This window comes from Chlamydotis macqueenii, chromosome Z (assembly GCF_036417535.1).
Source record: "Chlamydotis macqueenii isolate bChlMac1 chromosome Z, bChlMac1.mat, whole genome shotgun sequence".
In the NCBI taxonomy this organism is placed as follows: Eukaryota; Metazoa; Chordata; class Aves; order Otidiformes; family Otididae; genus Chlamydotis; species Chlamydotis macqueenii.
This window is the reverse complement of record NC_141593.1, coordinates 26,123,959-26,143,980: the sequence shown is the minus strand read 5'-3', so window position 1 is coordinate 26,143,980 and position 20,022 is coordinate 26,123,959. Positions and strand designations below refer to the sequence as shown.

The 20,022-nt window shown below is 41.3% G+C and overlaps 1 protein-coding gene across 1 annotated transcript in view; it reads left to right on the top strand.

Annotated features, from left to right (window-relative positions):
- Window positions 1-15,662, top strand: part of ARHGEF28 (Rho guanine nucleotide exchange factor 28) — a 121,086-nt gene extending 105,424 nt beyond the window's left edge. The window contains exon 36 of the mRNA XM_086770867.1: window positions 14,566-15,662. Within this exon, the coding sequence (XP_086626993.1) occupies window positions 14,566-14,726 (161 nt within the window). The 3' untranslated portion in view covers window positions 14,727-15,662. The remainder of the gene's footprint in view (window positions 1-14,565) is intronic.
- The last annotated feature ends 4,360 nt before the right edge of the window (window positions 15,663-20,022 follow it).

The following is a 20,022-nucleotide window of genomic DNA, read 5'->3' as shown; positions in this document are numbered from 1 at the left end:
TGAGTCTGCACTATTCAGACTTGCTTCTGTCATGCATCAGGAGCCACCGTATAAGGAGTGGGGAATGAGAAGAAAGTTAAACTTCCCCCTGAAAGACAGATGGCATCTGAAGCCCCAGCAAATGGCTCTGCACATGGAAATGAAGTAAATCACTTGTTCCTAAGCAATGTGAATCAAGCTGAGCAGTACGAATATTTCACACAAGGAAGCTGATTTCCTTCTTGTTGTTTTTTTTGGGGGGGGCGTGTTTTTTCGCCAGAGTTTAGCAGAGTTTAAGATCTCTGACCTTGTGCCTCCATTTCCTGATGCCTCTGCAGGATACAGTCAGTTCCAATCGCTGTGAAGGAAAAGCAACAGAGATGCAGTGAGAGCAAGACTAGAAAGAATTTGAAAGTTAGCTGAAACTTTTAGTATTTTCATGTGGATGGATGTTTCATGACATTTTCCTGCATTTTTCAACCAGCTCTATGTATAAAGACTCATAATAATCTTTCAAAAACATTCCAAAATAATGAATCAAAATAGAACTAAGAAACAAATACTGAGTATGATTTACTGGAAATAAATACATACCAGATACATACATGGTCAGATCTTGCATATAGTAGGTTACGTGTGTACACAAAGGGAATTTCTTGGTTTTGATTAATTTTCCTAGAAGTATTAGGCATCCTGTAAGAAGTCTAGTTTGTCAAAAAAAACCTTAAATTATTTAATGAGAAGCACCACCTGAACACATTGTCAAGGAGTTAATCACGCTGCATTCTACCACATGTTAAGTACTATGCAATTTAGCTTCATAAATATACTGAAATGGAACCTGCTGCATTCCTCCAGTGCGTAATTTTCCATTCATATTTTCTAAGGTAAGACATGTGTCTCTTCACATAGCTAGCATCATGATTATATATCATTGTTTTATGTGTATGGGAGGGAACTTTACTAAAGACCTTGGGGCAAGTTCCCACAAAGCTGAAACTGGCACAGGTGCACTTGCTAGAAAAGGTGTGTCAGTCAACAGGAGGAAAATACGATTGAAGGAAAAATGTGTTAATGCTTTTACACTAATGGTGATGAAATTATCTACACGAAAGAAGACAAGTACTTCGGCTAATTAGGAATCAGGGGAGGTATAGGTTTTGTGTCAGACTACGCTGAGAATTGAATTAATTACTTTTGCATTTAATTGACATGTCAGGTTAACTAGCCAAAGTGATGCCTAAGGTTTTACCTATAGATTAATCTCTTTGATTTCAGGAATCAATGCAATTTTAATCCCTTTAAGCTTCGAAGTGAACAGCATTGTTTGCTGGTACTGCCTTTCATTTTTTTTTATTCAGGTGTTGTAGCTACAGGAACTGAGTTGAAAAGTGATAGATCTGGAAAACTGCACTGAAACTTGATTGTAGGAGGTTTTTTTCCCCAAACATTTACAATGTTAGCATGAAGGATCTTTATGCATGATATTGTGAAAAATGTAGTTTAAGGCTTTATGGGAAACATAGAAAAATGTGTGATCTTTATAAACAGCCAGATGCACACCCAGGAAGCAAAAGGGCTCTATTTGACTAATGTGTTTTTAATTTTTTTTAAAGGACAGAAATTTGTACATATATGCATATAAGCAAATGAGAGAGCTTGATTTTGGCAAAATAATCCATTTGTAGTAGTTTTCATCAAAATAAGTGTTTTCCAGAGATGTAAAATATTTAATTTGCAATAGAAAAAGCAAAAACCCCAGGAACAATGTGTCGTATCCTATAACTCTGTTTTTTTTTTTTCCGTATTCTTTATGAGAAATTCCCTTCCTATTCCTTAAAGCAGATTGTGCTAATAGTGATTGCGCTATTGAACCTGTTCTTAAAACTGTAGATCAGATTCGTTTGTCTTAGTTTCTCCTTGGTAATTGAGATGAGGTTTAGAACAATGTATTATTTTTTGGCTACCTGAACATCGGTTATGGCCTAATGACATTCATTGTATAGAAGTACCTGCATATGCCTATGTCAGGGAAGTTGAGGACGGTGCTGTGTAGACCTGGCTCTTTCCTCTTATTTGTGTTAACTCAGATTTGTTGCAGTCAGAAGATGTATACAGTGTAAAGCTGGTGCAAGTGTGATTAAGAACCAGGTGAAATACGCTTTGCATGACAGTGTTAAAAAGCCATCTGAAGATGTACAAGCTGTTTCCCCGTGGTTCCAAGTCAGCACAGGATTTTGGCAAGGGGTGAAGCTCAGTAACTCAGGGCCTTATGCAGATAAGCATAGCTACTGCTGCCAGCACTGGAGGTGGTTAATGGGATCCCATATTGAGGACTTAGTTGAATAAGATCGCTTTTATTGTTTGGAACCTGTTAAATAATGACTAGCTCCTACAAAAAAAAGTCATCACAGTTCTGCACATGTGACCATTGTGAGTTAATTTCTGTACTGTTGCTGCTGTATGAACTCCTGAGTACATCTGACCCCGTTTGTCTTCTGAGCTGGAACATAATTGTGCCCCGTACAGCACACACTTTACACGTCTCCTGTTCAAACAGCACCCTTTGTAGCCAACAGCAGGCCAACCCCTTACCACCTGCAGAATGGTATGTGAAGATGCTTTTCTGCCTATTTTGAGTTTTTCTGGTGTGTTTTGCAATATTTTAAATAGTGCCATTTTTTCACCGTTTGCCCTGCACAGTGAGCAAATCCTTTCTGTTGTTCTTTCACTTGAGAAGAAAGAGGGAAATCTTTAAAAGTAAAGGATGACATCACCTTGGAGCTCGCAGTTTGTCAGGGAGCCTCCTAAGCAGATACGGTGTTTTGAGCTACTTTAAACTTTTTTGTCTTTTTAATTGATTAGATACCAAATTGAGAATGTGCAATTAATTCCAAATTGCCCTTTCTGTGTTCAGCATGTCCCTTTTACTCTTAGCGTCATGGCTGCGTAGGTGAGAACACAGCCCATTCGGTGCTCAACATAAGTTTCAATGAGAATGAAATGAAATTGAAAGATCTAAGAATATGAAGTTGAGTAAGATCAGTGCCTGTATCTCCCAACTTCAAAATCGCATTGATTTATTAGAACAAGTAAGACCTTACTTTTAACTCTGCAACAGATAACAGCAAATTTGCCTCCTCTCCATACCACAGAAGACAGAGTTTCGTGCTGTGGGATACTTGGTGGAAGTGAATCATAGGGGAAGTGTTTTTTTCCTCTTGGGAATAACACTGCCATTTGTTTAAAGCAGATGGCAAAAGGGATTAAATCACATGGCTGTGTGATACCAAAGTGAAAAATATGTCTTTATATGCCATCTGCAATTAGTATATTCCAAGTAATACTTGCTTTTCAGCTCTGCAATGCTAGGATTTTGTAGTTCTGTTACTAATTTTCTCATCTCAAAATACTTTTTCTCTTTTCTGAACCTGTCCACAGTAGTTGCAGCAGTATTACATAACCTTTTAATTAAGGCAGTTAATGATGTTCTGGTCTTATTTTGTGTGCTAATTTAAGTACAGAGTTTCCTGTGTAATGCTTGTCTGATTTTATTATTTCTAATATCTTCTCATTTACAGCTCATTTATTAGGAGGGAAGTTTAAAACAGTGCTCAGCTTTAAGGTAATGAGTGAAGACGTTGTCCAGCCCTGTCTTTTGAGGCACCACTGATCTTGGTGTAAATCTGCACACCATAGTCAGGGTTTCATTGCCTGCAGATTTTTTAAACAACAGCACCATGATGTCTCATTTTTATGGCTGCAGCAACTTCAGTGCTGTGATTTTTGAAGTCATTGGAATTACTAGCATCTGAAACTGGAATGGTTTGGACTGTATGTCTTACATGCAGCTTTATTCTTTACATAGGTAAGGTTGTTCAAATAGATATGGGTTTCAGGGAAGTAGAGGGAGGGAAAGGAACATGTTTTGAAGCAGAAGACCCCAGGCAGGGGGTCTTTTGCCAGACGACTGGTTTGTAGTGGAGCAGCTCCAGCTCAGGGTTGTGTCAGAACTGTGACTTTGGCAGCAAGTCTGCAAGGAAACAGGTGATCTCTCAGGGAAAAGCAGTCACAAAACAAGAGTCTTGCTAATTGTTGTTTGATGTCAGGAAGATGCCTTGGGAGGTCCATGTTTTCCTCAAGCAATGTGATCAGTGGGTGGAGACCTGGTTGCGTGCTCTTCTTTAATACATTAAAAATGTCTTGTATATGTTTTGTAATGGAATTAGAGCCTGAGATAGACACACAAGCATGAATAAATAATGCGTACTAATGGCTGGGAGAAGCTGTTTATGGATGATCAAATTTTGCAAGATACTGAGTAGGCAAACACACCCTGTAAAATCATGTAGCTGAATAGCCAAGTGTATCTGTCTGGCTTATTTTGAAAAGTACAATCTCATTTTAATTATTTAGTATAACACTTTACATATTCCAGGAAATGGCCTGTAGCATGTTGTGTAAAAGTGATGAAGTCTTAGTAATATGAAACCTCCTCAGTAGCATCTGCTGTTAAATATGTATTGAGAAACTGGGGAAGAATTTCTGTCTTTTACTGGCATTCATCTCAGGAGCATGCTATTGCCTTCCACATAAATTATATTGGCTGTAGCCAAACTGCTAGAGGAGATTTCAAGGAGTGTTTTGTTCTGCCTCCCCAGATGCTATAGAAAACTTTCCTTTGGGTGTAAATTTTTGGTGGGCCAGTAGAAGAGAAGCCTTGGTGCTGGTATGGAAGTTGTTTTTAGTTTAATCAAATAGGAAGACTTCCAACAGTAACCTGCCAAGATTCCTTGAGTATCCCTTGGAAGTTTGATCTAGAGCTGGAACATAAATGATAAAAAAAAAAATGTGCATTTGTTCAGGGTCTGCCGTAGAAAAATCAAAGAAACCCAAAAGTTGTTGAATATATTCCATGTTAAAGAATACATGACAGATGGGGAAATTAGTATATTTGGCAAGGATGAAAAGATTTTTATTTTATTTATTGTTTTTTTTAATTGAGGTTGACGATTGCAGAATAGTTGTTGCTGCAGCAAGAATTGCAGAGAAGCTGTCTCCTATGCAAAGGAACTTGCCATTACAACACAGCAGCATTGGGAAGGGTATGAAGATCCTAAGAAAAGCTTCTGTGTTAAACACAAGCAGTTTTGAACTGAAGGTGAAAATGAATGGAAGAGCGTGTTTTAAAAGATAGCATCAGGTTTTTTTTTCTGCTGTGGGGAAGTGTCCTGCTCTCTAGTGATGGGATGGGACCAGTGCAGAGCTGCAGCTGCAGGGGTGGGAACACATTGGAAGAAGTCAGACCAAAGCAGAGCCAGGGTCTACACAGGTGCAGCTGTGGGTCAGAGACTAAGAAAATTTGCAGTAAAGGCAAGGTAGAAGGAGGTGGTGATGAATTTGGGCTTAAGGGTAAGACCAGTGTTGCCCATAGCAGAGAGAAGTTGGAGGAAAAGAAAGGAAAGTGGATCCAAGTATGTGCTGTGCACTCAAGGAAAGCTTTTGGCTGAAGGGATGAAGGCACATGCTTATTTGATAATTGTGCTTTTGTCTGGCTTTGATGTATAGTTTTCCCATTAGCTTTTTTTGCAAACTGTTTTCACAGCAGTTTTATGTTCACAGAGCATTTAGCAAACAATTTAAAAGGGCACCCATTTCAAAATATTTGATCACACCCTGAAACTTCCTATGCTTACGATGCAAAACTTGGGGAATGTGAAACTTAAATTTTTACTGGTTTTTTTTAATGACTGCAAGAAGTAAACTCCACTGCATAAACTTCCTGCCAGCCTGACTAAAAATGGATAAAAATGACTGTGCTAATACTCAAACTGCAGTCAAAAATTAGTGACTATTTTGCTGTGTTTTGAGCTCAGGGGAGAACAAGTATCTCTGTGACTGTCAGGTAAGAGGCTTCCCTCAGATGCTTACTCTTAATGCCCATATTTTTTCCTGCTTAATCAATATTAGCATATAATTGATTTGAAAGATGTGCTTTGCCTTAATTTTTGCTTCTGCAGCAATTCTATATATTGACTTATTATTATTATTATTATTCCTCTGCCACTTACTTTGAGTTTTGCATCCTGTCAGCCTTTACGTGTAGGAAGTGATGGATCTACTCTGTTGTTGAGAAACTACCATATAAAACTGAGGTGCATAGGGAGGAGACTTGGGAGTGTTTTATAAATTGCTTCCCTCTTTCAGCTTTTTTAAGACTTGTGCCCTTCTGCTACTCAAGAAAATATTTGCCAAAGTCCAGAGCATGCTCCTTTGTGTTGCACCTGAAAGACCAGCCAAAAGCTGGGCACAAACGCAATTGTTTGCCAAGGTTTTTGATTTAATATTTAATTCAAAGCAAAATTGTAGTTTAAAAAAAAAAAAACAACCCAAACCATCCATAAAATATGAAGCAAAGTTAATCAGCACCATAATGTCTGTCTGTGGTAATAGAGAGCTCAAAAGAATAGTTTTGATGTGTAAATGTCCCCTTTTGTTTCAAAGGGAGTGAATTCATGTGCCAGAGACAGTTTTTTCAGGGTTAAAGCTAGCTGTTCCTGTCTTCAGCAGAGAAGGAGAGGAAGCTTCACTGCAGCGTTTTGCCTGCTGGGTGCAAATTGGGACAGCAGGCAAGGCAAGGGAAGTGTGCGGATGTGCTGGCTTGTGGCAGAAAGTGAGGCTGGTTTCACCACCTGCTGAGTCTTTGGAAACTGTTTGGGTCTGTAACTTTATGGGATTTCCGTTTCTCCAGCAAACATTCAAGCAGGAGCGTTACCCGCTGGCCGAAGTTTGTTTTGACTTCAACCTGCTGGCCAAATCTGTCTTCTGCAGATTGCGGGGTGGGGAGAAACAGTTGCAGCCCAGTTCAGATGTACCTGAAGGAAGGGGCTGCGGGAGTTTCCCCATGCTTCCCCGCTGCTGTTGTCAGTGACAGACGAGTCGCCCCTGCCCCTGGAGAGGTGCTCTGCGTGGGCAGGCTGCTGTGGAGCCATGGCCCCACGCCGGCAGCTGGTCACGTTCCTTGTGATCCTTTGTAGGAAGGGTGTTCTTGGGGTTTTATGGTTATTTTCTCTTGATCATTGGAGTGCAGCTGTGTTTAATGAGCTGGAAAAGAAGTAGGTCAATAAAACATGTGTTCATGGTTAGCAGAATACCTGTTGGACCATGTGTGTGCCTGTAATTGACCATCTAAAGCTTCAAAGCTTAGCACAAAGACAATTTAATGGGGAATTCATACCTAAATAAATTAATATTAAGCAGAAGCAGACAGCTGGCAGGCAGTATGCCCTGCCAAGGTGAGACTGTGGGTATTTAATGCACAGACAAGTTATGATTCCAAGTCAGACCTATTTTTAAGTCTCTCTTATTGATATGCATTAAAAAACAGCATGCCAAAAATAGTTCAGAAGCGATGTGCTTTAAAGCCGACACAACTGACAACATAGCTATGTAAGTATGTTAAAATTTCTAATTATTTCAACCTAGGGGCGTGCTATGAACTTTATGTTAAAGTGGTATCACTGGCAGTGTCTGAGCTTGAGATGTTTTTAAAATATTTTATTTGATAACACTAGTGTTGGAAATAGTGTGTTTACTAGAGAGAGAGAAGAAAAGGTGGCTGCATCATCCCGTGACTTGAAAACCTGGAGCTTTAAGACAAGTATCAAATAAATGAGTTGGAACCGTTATGGAGCTTTATGATAAAGCCGTTTCAGTGGCATAAATGTAAATTCTGTCTTAGCCAAGAATTTTTTTCAAATTCCCTAGACCAAACTTCTCTAAAGAATTATGAGGCAAAATCTGAAAACTGAATTGCATTGTTTTACCTAAGCCAATAACTAAATAAAGAACAGAAACATGGAAAATAGTGGCATTTTGGGTAAATTTAACATGATCAAAAATACAAAGTACAGACGTGAAGAAGAGTTCTGAACAGAAGATGTTGCAGAATCATAGACTTTGAATTCTTTCTGTTCTCTGTCTTGTAAGAAATAAAACACACCAAAAGCTGATGAGACTAATCAACATAGGATCTATTATGATGTAATTGCTCATCTACTTTTTGTGAAAAGACCTCTTATTCATGAAGGTGCTTGTTTGCCTAAGAAATGCAGCTGTGCACTTTTTCACAGGGTTGGGCTGGTTAAACGTAAATAGCAATATAAAAATTCTCTGATTGATTTCCTACCTTACTCAGTTGGGAAATTGATTAGGCTCCTCTTGCCTTGGTAGCTTCAGAGTAAAAATATTTTTCCCAGTTTGTTTTGAGACCCGGTGCCAAATTCAGTTCCTGCTGTGAAATCAGATCTACTAAGGTGTACGAAGGCCTGGTTTCTGGATGGTATTTGAGATCTTAACTCCCAGTGAAACTGCTGGGAATTGTCCTCAGATCCTCAAAGCTTATAGATGCCTTTTCGATACCAAGTGGTCTGAACCCATGCGGCGACAGCAGTGTCCTGGCTGTTCTGCCGGCGGATGAAGGGCTGCACTGCCCCGGCAAGTCCAGTGCTCCTGAGTGGTGTTCCCTTTCTGCCACCAACCATCAGCTCCAGAAACAACTGAAGCTGCGGTATGGAAAGTCCATCGCACGTTGGGAAAGTCTTAGTGGGCACTGAAAAAACACCATCAAAAACCATAGTAGTGCCTTCCACCAGGAGGAAGGGGAGAGAGGCTGAAGTGCCTGGAGTTCCCTGGGGTGTCAGCTGTCGCTAATGAATCTGCATGGAAAACACTGGGAGCATCATTAGAGACAACGAGGTGCTGTGGGATTTGCCAGTGGGGACTTTTCAGTGGAGCTCATGGGAGTTAGGCTGCCATTTGGTATTAAGCTGTAATAACAAATGAGAGCCTGTTGTCCTTAAATTCCTTTAAATATCCCAGACCGGCTAGACTTAGCACTGGTTTTCAGGTGTCTGCTTGTGCTTTGCATTATGCATGAGTGCCAGTGGGGGGATTAAATACAGCAGCTCTGCCATTTCAAATAGCTTTGGCCTGAAGTTGATGTGTCAACTGTCAGTCCAGATGAACTTGGTATAAAAACTGGTACCAGTTATTATAAATAAATGGTAAAACCAAAATCTAACTCCATATATTGTTTTCAGAGGAGTAATAGTTTTGTGAATCTTTAACATATTTGTTGCTAAAACTCTCTGGTCATTTAATGAAATTTTGTTTTGTAAAGAGAGCCAACATGTGACACACCTCTGAAATCACAGCAAATTTATTCAGTGTATATATGCAGTTCCTGCAAAATCTATGTGGTGAGTTCCCCCCAAACCTCTCCTCCGTTTTTTTTTCCTTTTTCCCTTTTTCTTTTTTAATCTTTTTTTTTTTATTTTTTTTTTCCTTCCCCCTGTGTGTGTGGAAACAGCTGGGGAGGGAAAAATCCACAAGTATCCCACCCGGCCTGACCTCAGAGCTGACCCAGCTTTGGGGAGGAGGTTGAACCAGAGGTCTCCTAAGATCCCTTCCAACTTGAATTATCCTGTGATGCTGTGAAATTAGGGTCAGAGTTGGAGGAGAAAAACTGAGGGCTTTCTACTAAAATCACAGAGATTTGAGAGGTTTTTTTTTTTGCCTGGGGTGTTTCCTAGTGCCTTGATAATTCTTCTTATCCTTCCCGTGATCATCACTGTTGGTACTTCAGGCTTATCTGAAGAGCTCTGATCCTTGGGGGAGAGAGAGAGGACGGGTGAAGGAGAAAATCTGTGGCATTTATTTGATGTGGAAGTGCTTACATCCTATGACAACAGACAGAAGGTGAGAATCGGTGTGACTAATGAGTTGTTTACTTGGCTTTTGTATCCCACCCCCCCAGAAGCATGGGCTGTGTTTGTTTTGGTATGTATTGATCTCAGATTCTTGCAAATGCCATTGCTTTGTCCTTCACCTTCCCTGCAGTTTATGCGATGCCACTAATCCTGTCTCTTAGTGCTGCAGGAAGGGTAGGGTATGGCAATTAGGATGCGGAATGCCACTTTTTTTTTTTTTTTTTTTCCCGTTTCCCCTACAATAGTAGCACGTTTTAGCCAGGAGCTGTCGTTTCTCAGACCCCGTTTGGAGAACTGAGGTCCCCTTAGAAACTCCCGTGAAAGCTGCCCCACGGGCTGCAGGCTGCAGTCTGCCCTTATTGTTACATTGAGGTTGCCTAGAAAAGTAGTTTTATTTTGGGGGAGCAGAGTTTCTCTGCAGTTTCTTGATACCTATCCTCATGGTACTGGAGCTAAACTCATGGAAAACAGGGCAAAAAAGTTGGATTTGTTTTTAATGTTGAATTTGGCAGCGTGTGTCTGTGTGCATGAGAAAATTTGTGATTTTTTTTTTTCTGGAATTTGGAAGAAACAGCCTCTAACTCCTTTTGAGAGAATTGGTGGAGGAGACAACAGGGAATGCCTGGGTTTTCTTTATTTAATGGAATAGTCTCAGCTGAGATAAAAAGGAGACAAAGCTGGACTTGTGTTGTATTTTGTGCTGTGGTATGGCACTGCTGGGCTGAACAGGCTACACAGCCCCAAAACGTTGAAGTTCTGTTGCAAATTGCCTAATACCTGGCCTTTAGCCTCCAGCATATCTCTCCTTGCTGGGCAGTTTGACCAGCCTAACACTGAAAAAGTGGATTTTTATGGTCTGCTGTTCAGTTTTGTCCATGGTATACGTGGTGCAGCTGAGGATCTGTCTCTGGTGCTTTAGGAAGGAGTTACCTGCAGTGTTGTAGGAGAAATAAATTTTGTGTAACGGGAAAGCAGTTAAAGGGTGTTTCAGTTTGCACACAAACTCCAGGGGCAGTTGCTGACAGCCCTTGGCCGCTGCAGAAGTGGGGATCTGGAAATCCCACAGAAGACCCTGTGGAAGGGTCTGAGCTACAGCTCAGCTTCCTTACAGCTTTGGAAATCTGGGAATACTTTATACACTTGTATAAATGTGTTCCTTAGGTGTAAATGAGCAAGAGGAAGGCTGTGGCCAGATACAGTCGCTGTCGCTTGTCCTTCCTGTGCAAGGGATGCAGGAGCCAGGGCCAGGCCCAGGCAAAGGGGTGCAGGCAGGGGCAGTGCGAGGGCTTTTGTTGGGTGCTGGCGATGTGGGCGCTGGCGATGTGGGCGCTGGTCTGGTGGGCGCGCTGTTGAGCTGAGCACAGCCTGCCCGAGCATCGCTTGGCAGGATGGAGCAGAGCAGAAGAAAGGACAAGGAAATGCTGAATTTAAAGAAAGAGAATAATACAAAACTCATTTTGTGGCTGATGTTGGCAGGTGAGTTACAGTCATGATAAAGGAGGCTCATAAAAGGTCGGTGGTCCTTATTTGCCTGGCTGTAGATCCATACTGAGTTCTTGACTGTCGGCTGTAGTGCTGCAGAGAACAGGCCTGGAGAGGGGCTGGAGAGGTTTGGGTGCCTTGGCTGCCTGAGGAGCAGGGGAGAGCATCCTGGCCATTGCTTTGCAGTAACGGCCCCCTTTGCCAGCCCTCCTCTGCCTGGCTGTCTGCACCGATAATTGGTTTGGTTTAATTTTTTTTTTTTTTAGCATCCCCAGCTCACAGAGCTCTTTAGTAGGCAGCAGCTGGTGCTTTCAAGGCTGATTCTGGAGGTTTCTTCCTTGTTTTGGGAGAGCATTTGAAGAGGAGAGGATTTCTTGCACCATTCTCCTGCTTAGGGCCAAGGGCAGCCGTTTTCCCCCCGTGCTGCGCCAGGGAGCTCAGGGGAGGCTTCTTGGCAGCTGTCGCTGCTCTGCATAACAAGAACCGGTGCTGGCTGGCGGATTGGTCCCCTTTCCCCCCCTCTCCCTTCACCTGAGGCTGTTATTACCAGTTCTGGCAGTTCTTCCACCCTCCCCAAGCAGCTGCTCTTGCGGGGCACGGCGCTGCCGCCTGCCATTACCAGCTGGTCTCCTGGCTGCTTCCAGCATGGCACTGGGCAGGGAGACAGCAGGCACCCTCCCTGCAGCCAGGCTGAGTACATTGGCCCAGGGACACACTGTGCTTTTATTAGGCAGAGCTTGTGTTGAGTGCCACCTGAAGCGCAGCCAAAACCAGCCCCTTTCCTCCTTAGTGGGGTTAAGCACAATCCTTCGTGCCCGAGAAGCCACTCTTTACTCCCCACTCTTTACTGGGCTCTCGCCTCCTGGGTGCTCTCCTGCTGTTCAGGTTCTCCAGATGCAACAATTAAAAAAAAAAGAATAAAGAAAAAAGAGAATAACAAAGCAGCTAAGCCGTCGATAAATCATTTATTTCAATAGTGACAGAATCTGATTTATTTTTCCAGAGTGCTGACAGTTTCCACTGCTCAGCTCTGCTGCTTAGAGTTGTAACAGTTAATGAGAAATGGTTTGGAAACAGCTACTGTTTTAGTTGGTAAAGCAATTACTGCTTAGTTTTGATGGTGGAAAATAACTGCATGTAAGGTGTTTCTTTTCTGGGTTTTTTCAAATTTGTAATTAGGCTTCTCCAATTATGTACTTCATAAACTTTGGAAACAGATCTTTCAAATAAGTGCTTACTGTCTGGTATTCTTATGCACATAACTTTGTTAAGGTGAATAGACTCACAGGACTTAAAAGGAATATTAATGTGGGTAAAATTACCCTGAAATACAAGTGTTTAGAGGTTGAGGACCTTTCACTGGTAGGGCTCTTTTTAATAAATAAATAAAACTGTAGTATCCAGTTCCCATAAAGAAAAGCAGACATAGGATATTTCTGGTTTCTCCTGTTGCTGCAAATTGTAATCTTTTTCTAACATGACTGTCACAAAGAAATAAATACAAAAGTCATCTTTAACAAAGCAGAGCTGTTCAAGTAAGTTAGGGAATCAAATTCTGCTGTGTTACGTATTGCAAATAACTCATCTGCAATCAAGATGTACTCTGGATTTTCACCAGGACTTAAACTTGATCCTTTAAATTCGGGGAAAAATAGTAAAAGAAAGAGAGTTTGGGATTAATTTTCTTAACATCCTGTGTCATCCCACTATGACCAAATACTGCTTGTGTATAAATACCTTGCCCCTGCCACTGATCCTGCAGTCTTAGCAGCAGGTGTAACATACTTATGGCTTACACTGGGAGCCCAAAGCCTGTTTGCTCCCCTCGGCTGTCTGAATAGGAAGTAGGAGAAGATGAGGCAGTGATACGATGTGTTTCCACATGCCCACCACATAATCATCTCCCACCACTCCGCACGCATTGTGGCGGGGAGCAGCCGGGGAGCCTAGGCTTTTGCAGGGTGCTGGCAGGATTGTTTTGCCTTAAACTCTTGCCTCAGTGAACAAGACTGGTGGAAGCCACGTGCATCGGGGGAATGCCAAATGTGGGCAAGCGTCATTTTAAATTGTCACCAGTTAGACGTGGTATGTAAAAACACATCACCCTTATAATCGATTTCCATTGCACATACATGTGAGAAGGGGTAGGGGCCAGAGCAGGCATGAAATGTCTCTAGCTCTCTGCATGAATGACCAAGGCTCAAAGGATCCCAGTGCTGGGTTTTCTTTGCTTCTGGCATTACTCATGCTGTGGGAGGGGTGCCAAGCTCCCCTTCTTCCTGCAGAGTCCTTTTTGCAAAGGGAAGAATGAAGTTAGCCCTCCTGATGTAACAGCAGAGGTAAGTTGGGCCAGGATTCCAGTGAAAAAGTATTGCAGCCTGTCCATTGCAGTCTTTTCTCATCCCTAGGTACAAGGATACACTCTCTTTTGTTATGCAGCTTGTTTTTATGGCAAAAAATTGCTTTGCAGAAATGAAGATGTAGAAAAGCCGACTACTAGGGTGTAGTTCCTTAGGGCCTGAAGTGGCATAGAAAGCTGACTAGGGAAAAAAACCCAACCCTGGTAATTTATTTATTTATTTATTTATTTATTTTAAGTAGTGCACAGATCATCACAAAAGCCTTCATCACAAAGAGCTCAGTGCTGGAAAGCAAGTACCTGATTTTCTGCATTTGCAGGAGAAAATTGGAAAGATAACAAATGAAGATACTTGTGAAATAATTTCTTAGTGTTTGGGTGCAAGTATTATCTCCACCTCACACCTAAAGAATTGAGATAAGAGTAGAGTAGGTAGTTTGTGCAAATAAACGCAGATAAACTTGGCAGAAAAAGCTGAATAATTATACATCTATTACAGACTGTAAGTGCCAGTCAAGTAGACTTTTAACTCGGTTTACTCAGTCGATTCTTCTCCCTCCATAAAAGGAAGGCTTGTAAATAGAATTCTGTGTAATGACGGAAACAGTATTAATTTTACAATTGTATTACTACTAATAAATGTACTAATTATATGCTGTATGTGCTCCAGCCCAACTCTGACAGCTTTTATACCTTTCCATTATTGTATGTCTGATTAGTGAAGTATGAGTATAAATTTATTTTACTGTAAAAACAGTGACAGTGGTCATCCCTTGGATGACAGTGGACAGACTTGAACAGATTTCGGTGAAGTACCTCTCACAAGGTGCAGTAGAATTTGTGATACAGCAGTATTTTCCTTTCTAGACAGATGCAGAAAAGTAGAAAATAGTGCTAATGAAAAAGTCAGAATTTGCTCTTTACGATGTCACAGGCATGCAGAAGATGTCACATGTCCTTTCTTGTGTGTTCCAGATCTGAATGCATCACAGATCCAGAGTCCCCAAACAAGCGGTCCAAACCAGGGATTCATCCAGCCACCACGAGTAGACGCACTGGTTTTGAACCACCAGCCTGAAAGCCTGCAGGATGCAGAAAGTGGAGGGAGAGTAGAGGAGAAGATTGTTTACCTCTGATGGCTCGTTTCCTAATCTCAGTAGCACTTCAGAAATATAATTGTGTTTCCTTTTCTAAATGTCCATAGTTGCTCTCTGTATGACTAAGTGGCTTTAAAGATAGTATTTAATATTCAATGCAAGATTTTCCCCATGATAAATATAACAATTAAGTTATTTTTAAGCCTTTGTTTTATAATCTTTAATTTATGACATGATTTAAAATGCTTTACAAGAAGCAATGAGTAGCAGGGGAGACATAACATTTTGGAAAGATGCCACCAAGAGCTGTGAAAGCTAGTGTTTATTTTCTCTTGACTCCTCTTTTTCAGAAGGGCAAGCTGAGAGGAATGGGCCTGCTATTTGAGATTTCAAAGTATGGATCAGTAACCTTCTAACAATTGTGATACAACGTAAGAAGATAGCAGTGTAAGAATGATGGCTATGGTATTGGCTGAAATGTGCTATGTGCTCTTAACTGTTGGGTCATTTTCCTTATCCCCTGGCTCAGGAACGGCTCAGAAGAGGATGTTTTTTATGGTCTCAACATAATTGCATAATTGTAAGTGTTTGTTCATGTCCCAAAGCTTATCATCATTTTGGTACTATTGCCAGTTTCTGTGCAGAGATGCTGTAAATCAGTTTGTTATTGTGTTATAACTGTACCTCATTTCACTAAGTGCTTTTCTGCATTCAAATTTGCCAGATGAAACCATCTCACTGGTCAAAAGAAAAGAAAGGGGAAAAATAATAGGCTTTTAGTTGACTGAACCCTTCTGAAACTCCACTGTTTTCCCATGTAGGAGCCAGCTAGCTTCCTGCGTTCAGGTTCACAGGATCATCTGTGTGTTAGGCAGTAAGAAACCAGGACCTGTTTTGTGCCTTTTTGTCTTTCAGAAATATTTGTACACTTCTGTCAAACTGAATAAATGTTCTGTGCATTTCTGCAAAACTGTAGCTTTGATTCATTGTCAAGTCCTCCAAAGACATTTGAAAACAGGAGGAAAAAGATTAAAATCTTACCTGGTTTGCACTCTGCCCTGCTGCAGATGCACCTGCCTTGGTTTAGCACAGCCAAAGCTGTTCTCCGAGCACCTCAGCTGGGAAAACCAAGGATGCGCCTATTCGAGCAGGCATGGGCAGCTCTCTGGACTGGCCAGGTGCTGCTTAGCTTGGCTGATGGGATCGGCAGTGATGCAGCAGGGATGCAGCTGCGCAGCTCCTGGATCACAGCTGCCTCACATCTGTCCAGCTCACGGGCACAGGAGCGCAAGAATGCCCCTGCCCATTTGTCTGGATAAGCCCCAAGTGTCATATAGTTTCCATTTTACCCTAAGCCTTGCGTTGGGCAAAATCTCTTGCAAGGGGCAGAGTTTTAGATAGTAGATGTTTGTCAGCAAGAGTTTTCTGATGCAGAAGATTCTCTTCGAGGGATTAGTGTGCTATTGGGAATAGTCAGCAGCGGAGCTTTCAGAGTTGTGTTTTACTGGGCTACCAGCCTAGCTGTTCAGTTGATATCCTGGGCTAACAACTGAGCAACTGACCTTCTCAATGAGCAGCACCTGATTCCCAGCTGGTGTTAATTGGTGTGCCACTGTCATCAGGGAAAAATTTTGCCTGCAGATGTATTTTCCAGTTTCTATTTCCAGCCTTCAAGACTCCCGCTCACCTGACAGCACTTCTTTAATATGTCTCCTTATAAGAGAAAAAACCTTTTCAGAATTTCTGGAAAAGTTTTACCTTCTTTACAATTCAGTTAGACTAAAATTAAAATGGGAATCCAACCTCTCTTATGGGTTCTACAGTAAGGACAGTCCACAACCTCCCTATTTTACCAGTCAGCAATGAATTCCAGGTTGCCATCTGGACACTTCTTGGCAAATTTCTGAATACCCAGACCAGTTTCTTGGGATGCAGTGTGTCCCAGGATACATATGTTGCCCAGAGACCAGTGGGAAATTAGGAAAAACTGAGTAGTTTTCTCCACAATTACTCTTTCTGCATTTTATTGTGCCTTTGCTGAAACATCTGGTACTGGTTACTGTCAAATTCAAGCTGCTGGATGGATAGCTGCTGTCCCAGCCCAGTGTGGGAATTCCAGTGTAAGCGTCTTGCCACTGGGAGAGGAAGAGAGGATACTGCTTCTCTCATCAGTTTTAATTGAAGGGCTTGGAGTTGAAAAGTGGCTGGCTGGGACCTCAGCTGTTGCGCAAATTCCTTGAGTCCCCTAACATCAGGCAGCATCTTATTTTGCTCACCTGTGTTTACAGTAAAACTTCTGGCAGTCAAGGAAGGCAAAGGCAGGAAACAGGTGGCCTTTAGATTTAGGTATTTTAATTGTAGAAAATGTTTAAACTACAGGCCAGTATGGTCTCAGCAGGTGCTCTTTATAACAAGATGTATTATGCACCCCTGAACTCTGTCCATTATTTAGGCATTTCTTAATACTTAAAAGAATTTAAATGTAGCCCCAATGAGACTCAGCCATTTTAGCAGGCTGCATTTTCAGTCACTGTCAGGCATGTATTCATGATTTCTCTTCTTTTTTAACTAGAAAAATATATTCAGAAGTTCTCCACTTTACCTTTATTAAATTATTTTGAAGTGGGCTTATTTACAAGGCCTGTCATTTTTAACTCACCCCACATATTGTGTTTTCTTTTTGCCATGCTTCCCAAGGCATCTTGCCTCTGAAAGCTCAAAATCGAATGTAGTCATTCATTTCAGTGTTTAAATTAAGCACTGTACTGCAAAGGTCCACTGCACTGGGCTGGGTTTTCTCTTTGTTTTTGTTTTTTTTTTTTTTTCTTTAACTTTATTCTATCATTTAACCAAGGAAAGATTTTTTTTTACTGTAACACCTAGACTTCATCCAGCATTTTTTCCTTATTGTTGTTGTATGCTAGTAAAGCTGTCATATCTAACAACTTTGAGAGATTTTTTTTTAAGGAAAACTAGTAACAAAGCTTTTTTTTTTTCAGTAAATCTATAAAAATGGTAAAGAAGGGATTAATGAGGGGCTCAAGCTTTCAGTGGGCTGAATTCAGAACCTTGGATTTATGCATTCAGTCCTTTACAGAATGAACCCAGAATAGAGCAAATACGTCACTTGTCTTTGTGTTTGATTGTTGAAGTATACAACACAGTTGCATTTTTAAGATATTTTTCACAAAGCTCTTCCATGTAATTTTCAAATTACTAAATTAAATACAGATTAAGCTCCTAGCAAAACTCTCCAAAGATTGTTTACTAAAGTGATTAAAAGAAAAAAAGTCTGTTAATATTTGCCATCTAAGCAACATGAATCGTTGTACTTGGAGTTCCCTGTGGGCTGCATTAATTTATGTGCCACACATTTAGCTTAGAAAAGTGAGTAAGAGTTTTCACTGCTTCTTAATCAAGTTAAGTGCAAATTCTGTAGTAATGTGCCATAGAGCTGGTAAAATCACGTCCGTGGTGTTGTTCATTCAGAGGAAAGCAAAGAGGTTGTGCTGCAGCAAGTAATGTGTACCACTTGCTCTGACTGAATTTTGAAAGAAAAGGAGAGTTGCAAATGAGGCAGTTTTCCTTGTGTGACTTTCCTTGTGACTTTTTTTTTTGCCAAGATAAATGGATGTATTTGTTGTTTTCTCATCTTTAGTAAAGATCTGTATGTAGAAGCACTGCAGAAGCAGCTGTGAATATTCTTGGTAGTCTTAGTCGTAAGAACAACTAAAAAGGTTTTCCTCTCTCACTTGCTGCCAGGTTCTGAGATAAGGCTGTGAAGATGGTCTGAATTCAATGGCTTGAATTTTGCATAAAGGCTCCCTTTGGCAGGCTGATGTGAAACCAGAGTGTTTAATTTCTTCAATATAAAGGAAAAACCTCAAAGGTTAACTTTGCTGGAGTTAATCTAAAGTGTTCTTATTAATACAACCCTTTGCTCTGCAAAAGTGCATCAGACAATAGACTACTAGGCTTCTCCTATCAGGAGATCACCAAAGACTAAGAGGGTTGTGGAGGTATTTGCAGTGTTTTGTGGGCTGTGGTGGTGAAATGGTCCAGGTACGTCATCTGAGAATATCAATGTTTTTCACTGACATGCAGAGCAGTGTTGGCAGCAGCTGTAGCCAGGTCGGTAGTTGACTCCCAGATTCCCAGAGGGCTGTGTTTCCTGTCCTGGGTATCAGCTATGCAGAAGTTTCTTCCTCTTCTCCTTGCTTGCCCAGTCTCAGATAAGGATGTTCCCAGCCCTTACATGGAATAGGTCTGCCACAGGGAGGTCTGCAGCACCCACCAAATTCTGAGGTTGGGTCTTGACATATCCTGGGTGAAGACCAGGAAGAGAGAAAAGAAATGTGAAAAAGGCACTCTGGGTATAGGGAAGGCAGGGAGAGTGTCCGTGACCATGGGATGTTTTCTAGGCTCCTTCATGGAACAAGCTTTTTTATTTGGAGAAAAAAAAATCAGTAATTATCACACTGCTTACTGTTTGTTAGACTGGTAATCTGAGAACTGTTTTGATGCCGTATTTTTAAAATCCAGTGCCAGATGGAGCGAGGATCAGATATTTATTAAAGTGACAGTGAAGCATGTGAGTTTAAACAATGAATTTCTCCTATGGCAGCTGCTTAACAGACCCAAGGGAACTTTCTTATCAGCTTTCTATAAAACTGCCAAACCATGCCTACAGGAGCTGTGCAGAGGCGTCAACCTTTCACTAACCCAGGCTACCACTGCTAACAACAAAGCCTTGCACGGATGAACAATGCCATGAGCCGAAGACAGCTTGTCAAGACCAGCATGAGCCCCCTGCCCTCCTATGCACGTGAACAAATGGGATGCCTGCATTGCCTGTGTTCAACTCTTTGAGGATGCTCAGGTCAAGCTGTAGACCTACTCGTGCTCCTCTTGAGTAGTGCAAGAAACAGGAGAAATTGGTGTTGTTCCTGGTTAAAGTAAGTAATGCCTCACTTGAAATTAGAATGTTGCTCTTTTCCTATATGCACGCAGTTGTCTTTTTCTACATACACGCACTGCTGAATGAATGCCACAACAAGCCATTGTAGGTCAATTATAAACTCATCAAACCAAGCCCAATCAAGCTACAAAGGCAGCCAAGAGGACGAAAATAGCTTTAATAGCACTACCTGAGCATCTTCTGCTTTCAGTCAGTGGAAGGTAACCATTCTCATCCTCTGGGGCCTCTCTCCAGCTTTTCGTGCTGTTTGATGCTGCTGATGTCCCGTATGTGTGTAGAGTAAGGTTTCAGAGTGAAGTACTCAATTTTTTAGTAAAAAAGAAAACATCAGAAGGAGTGAAATTGTCTCTGCTGATG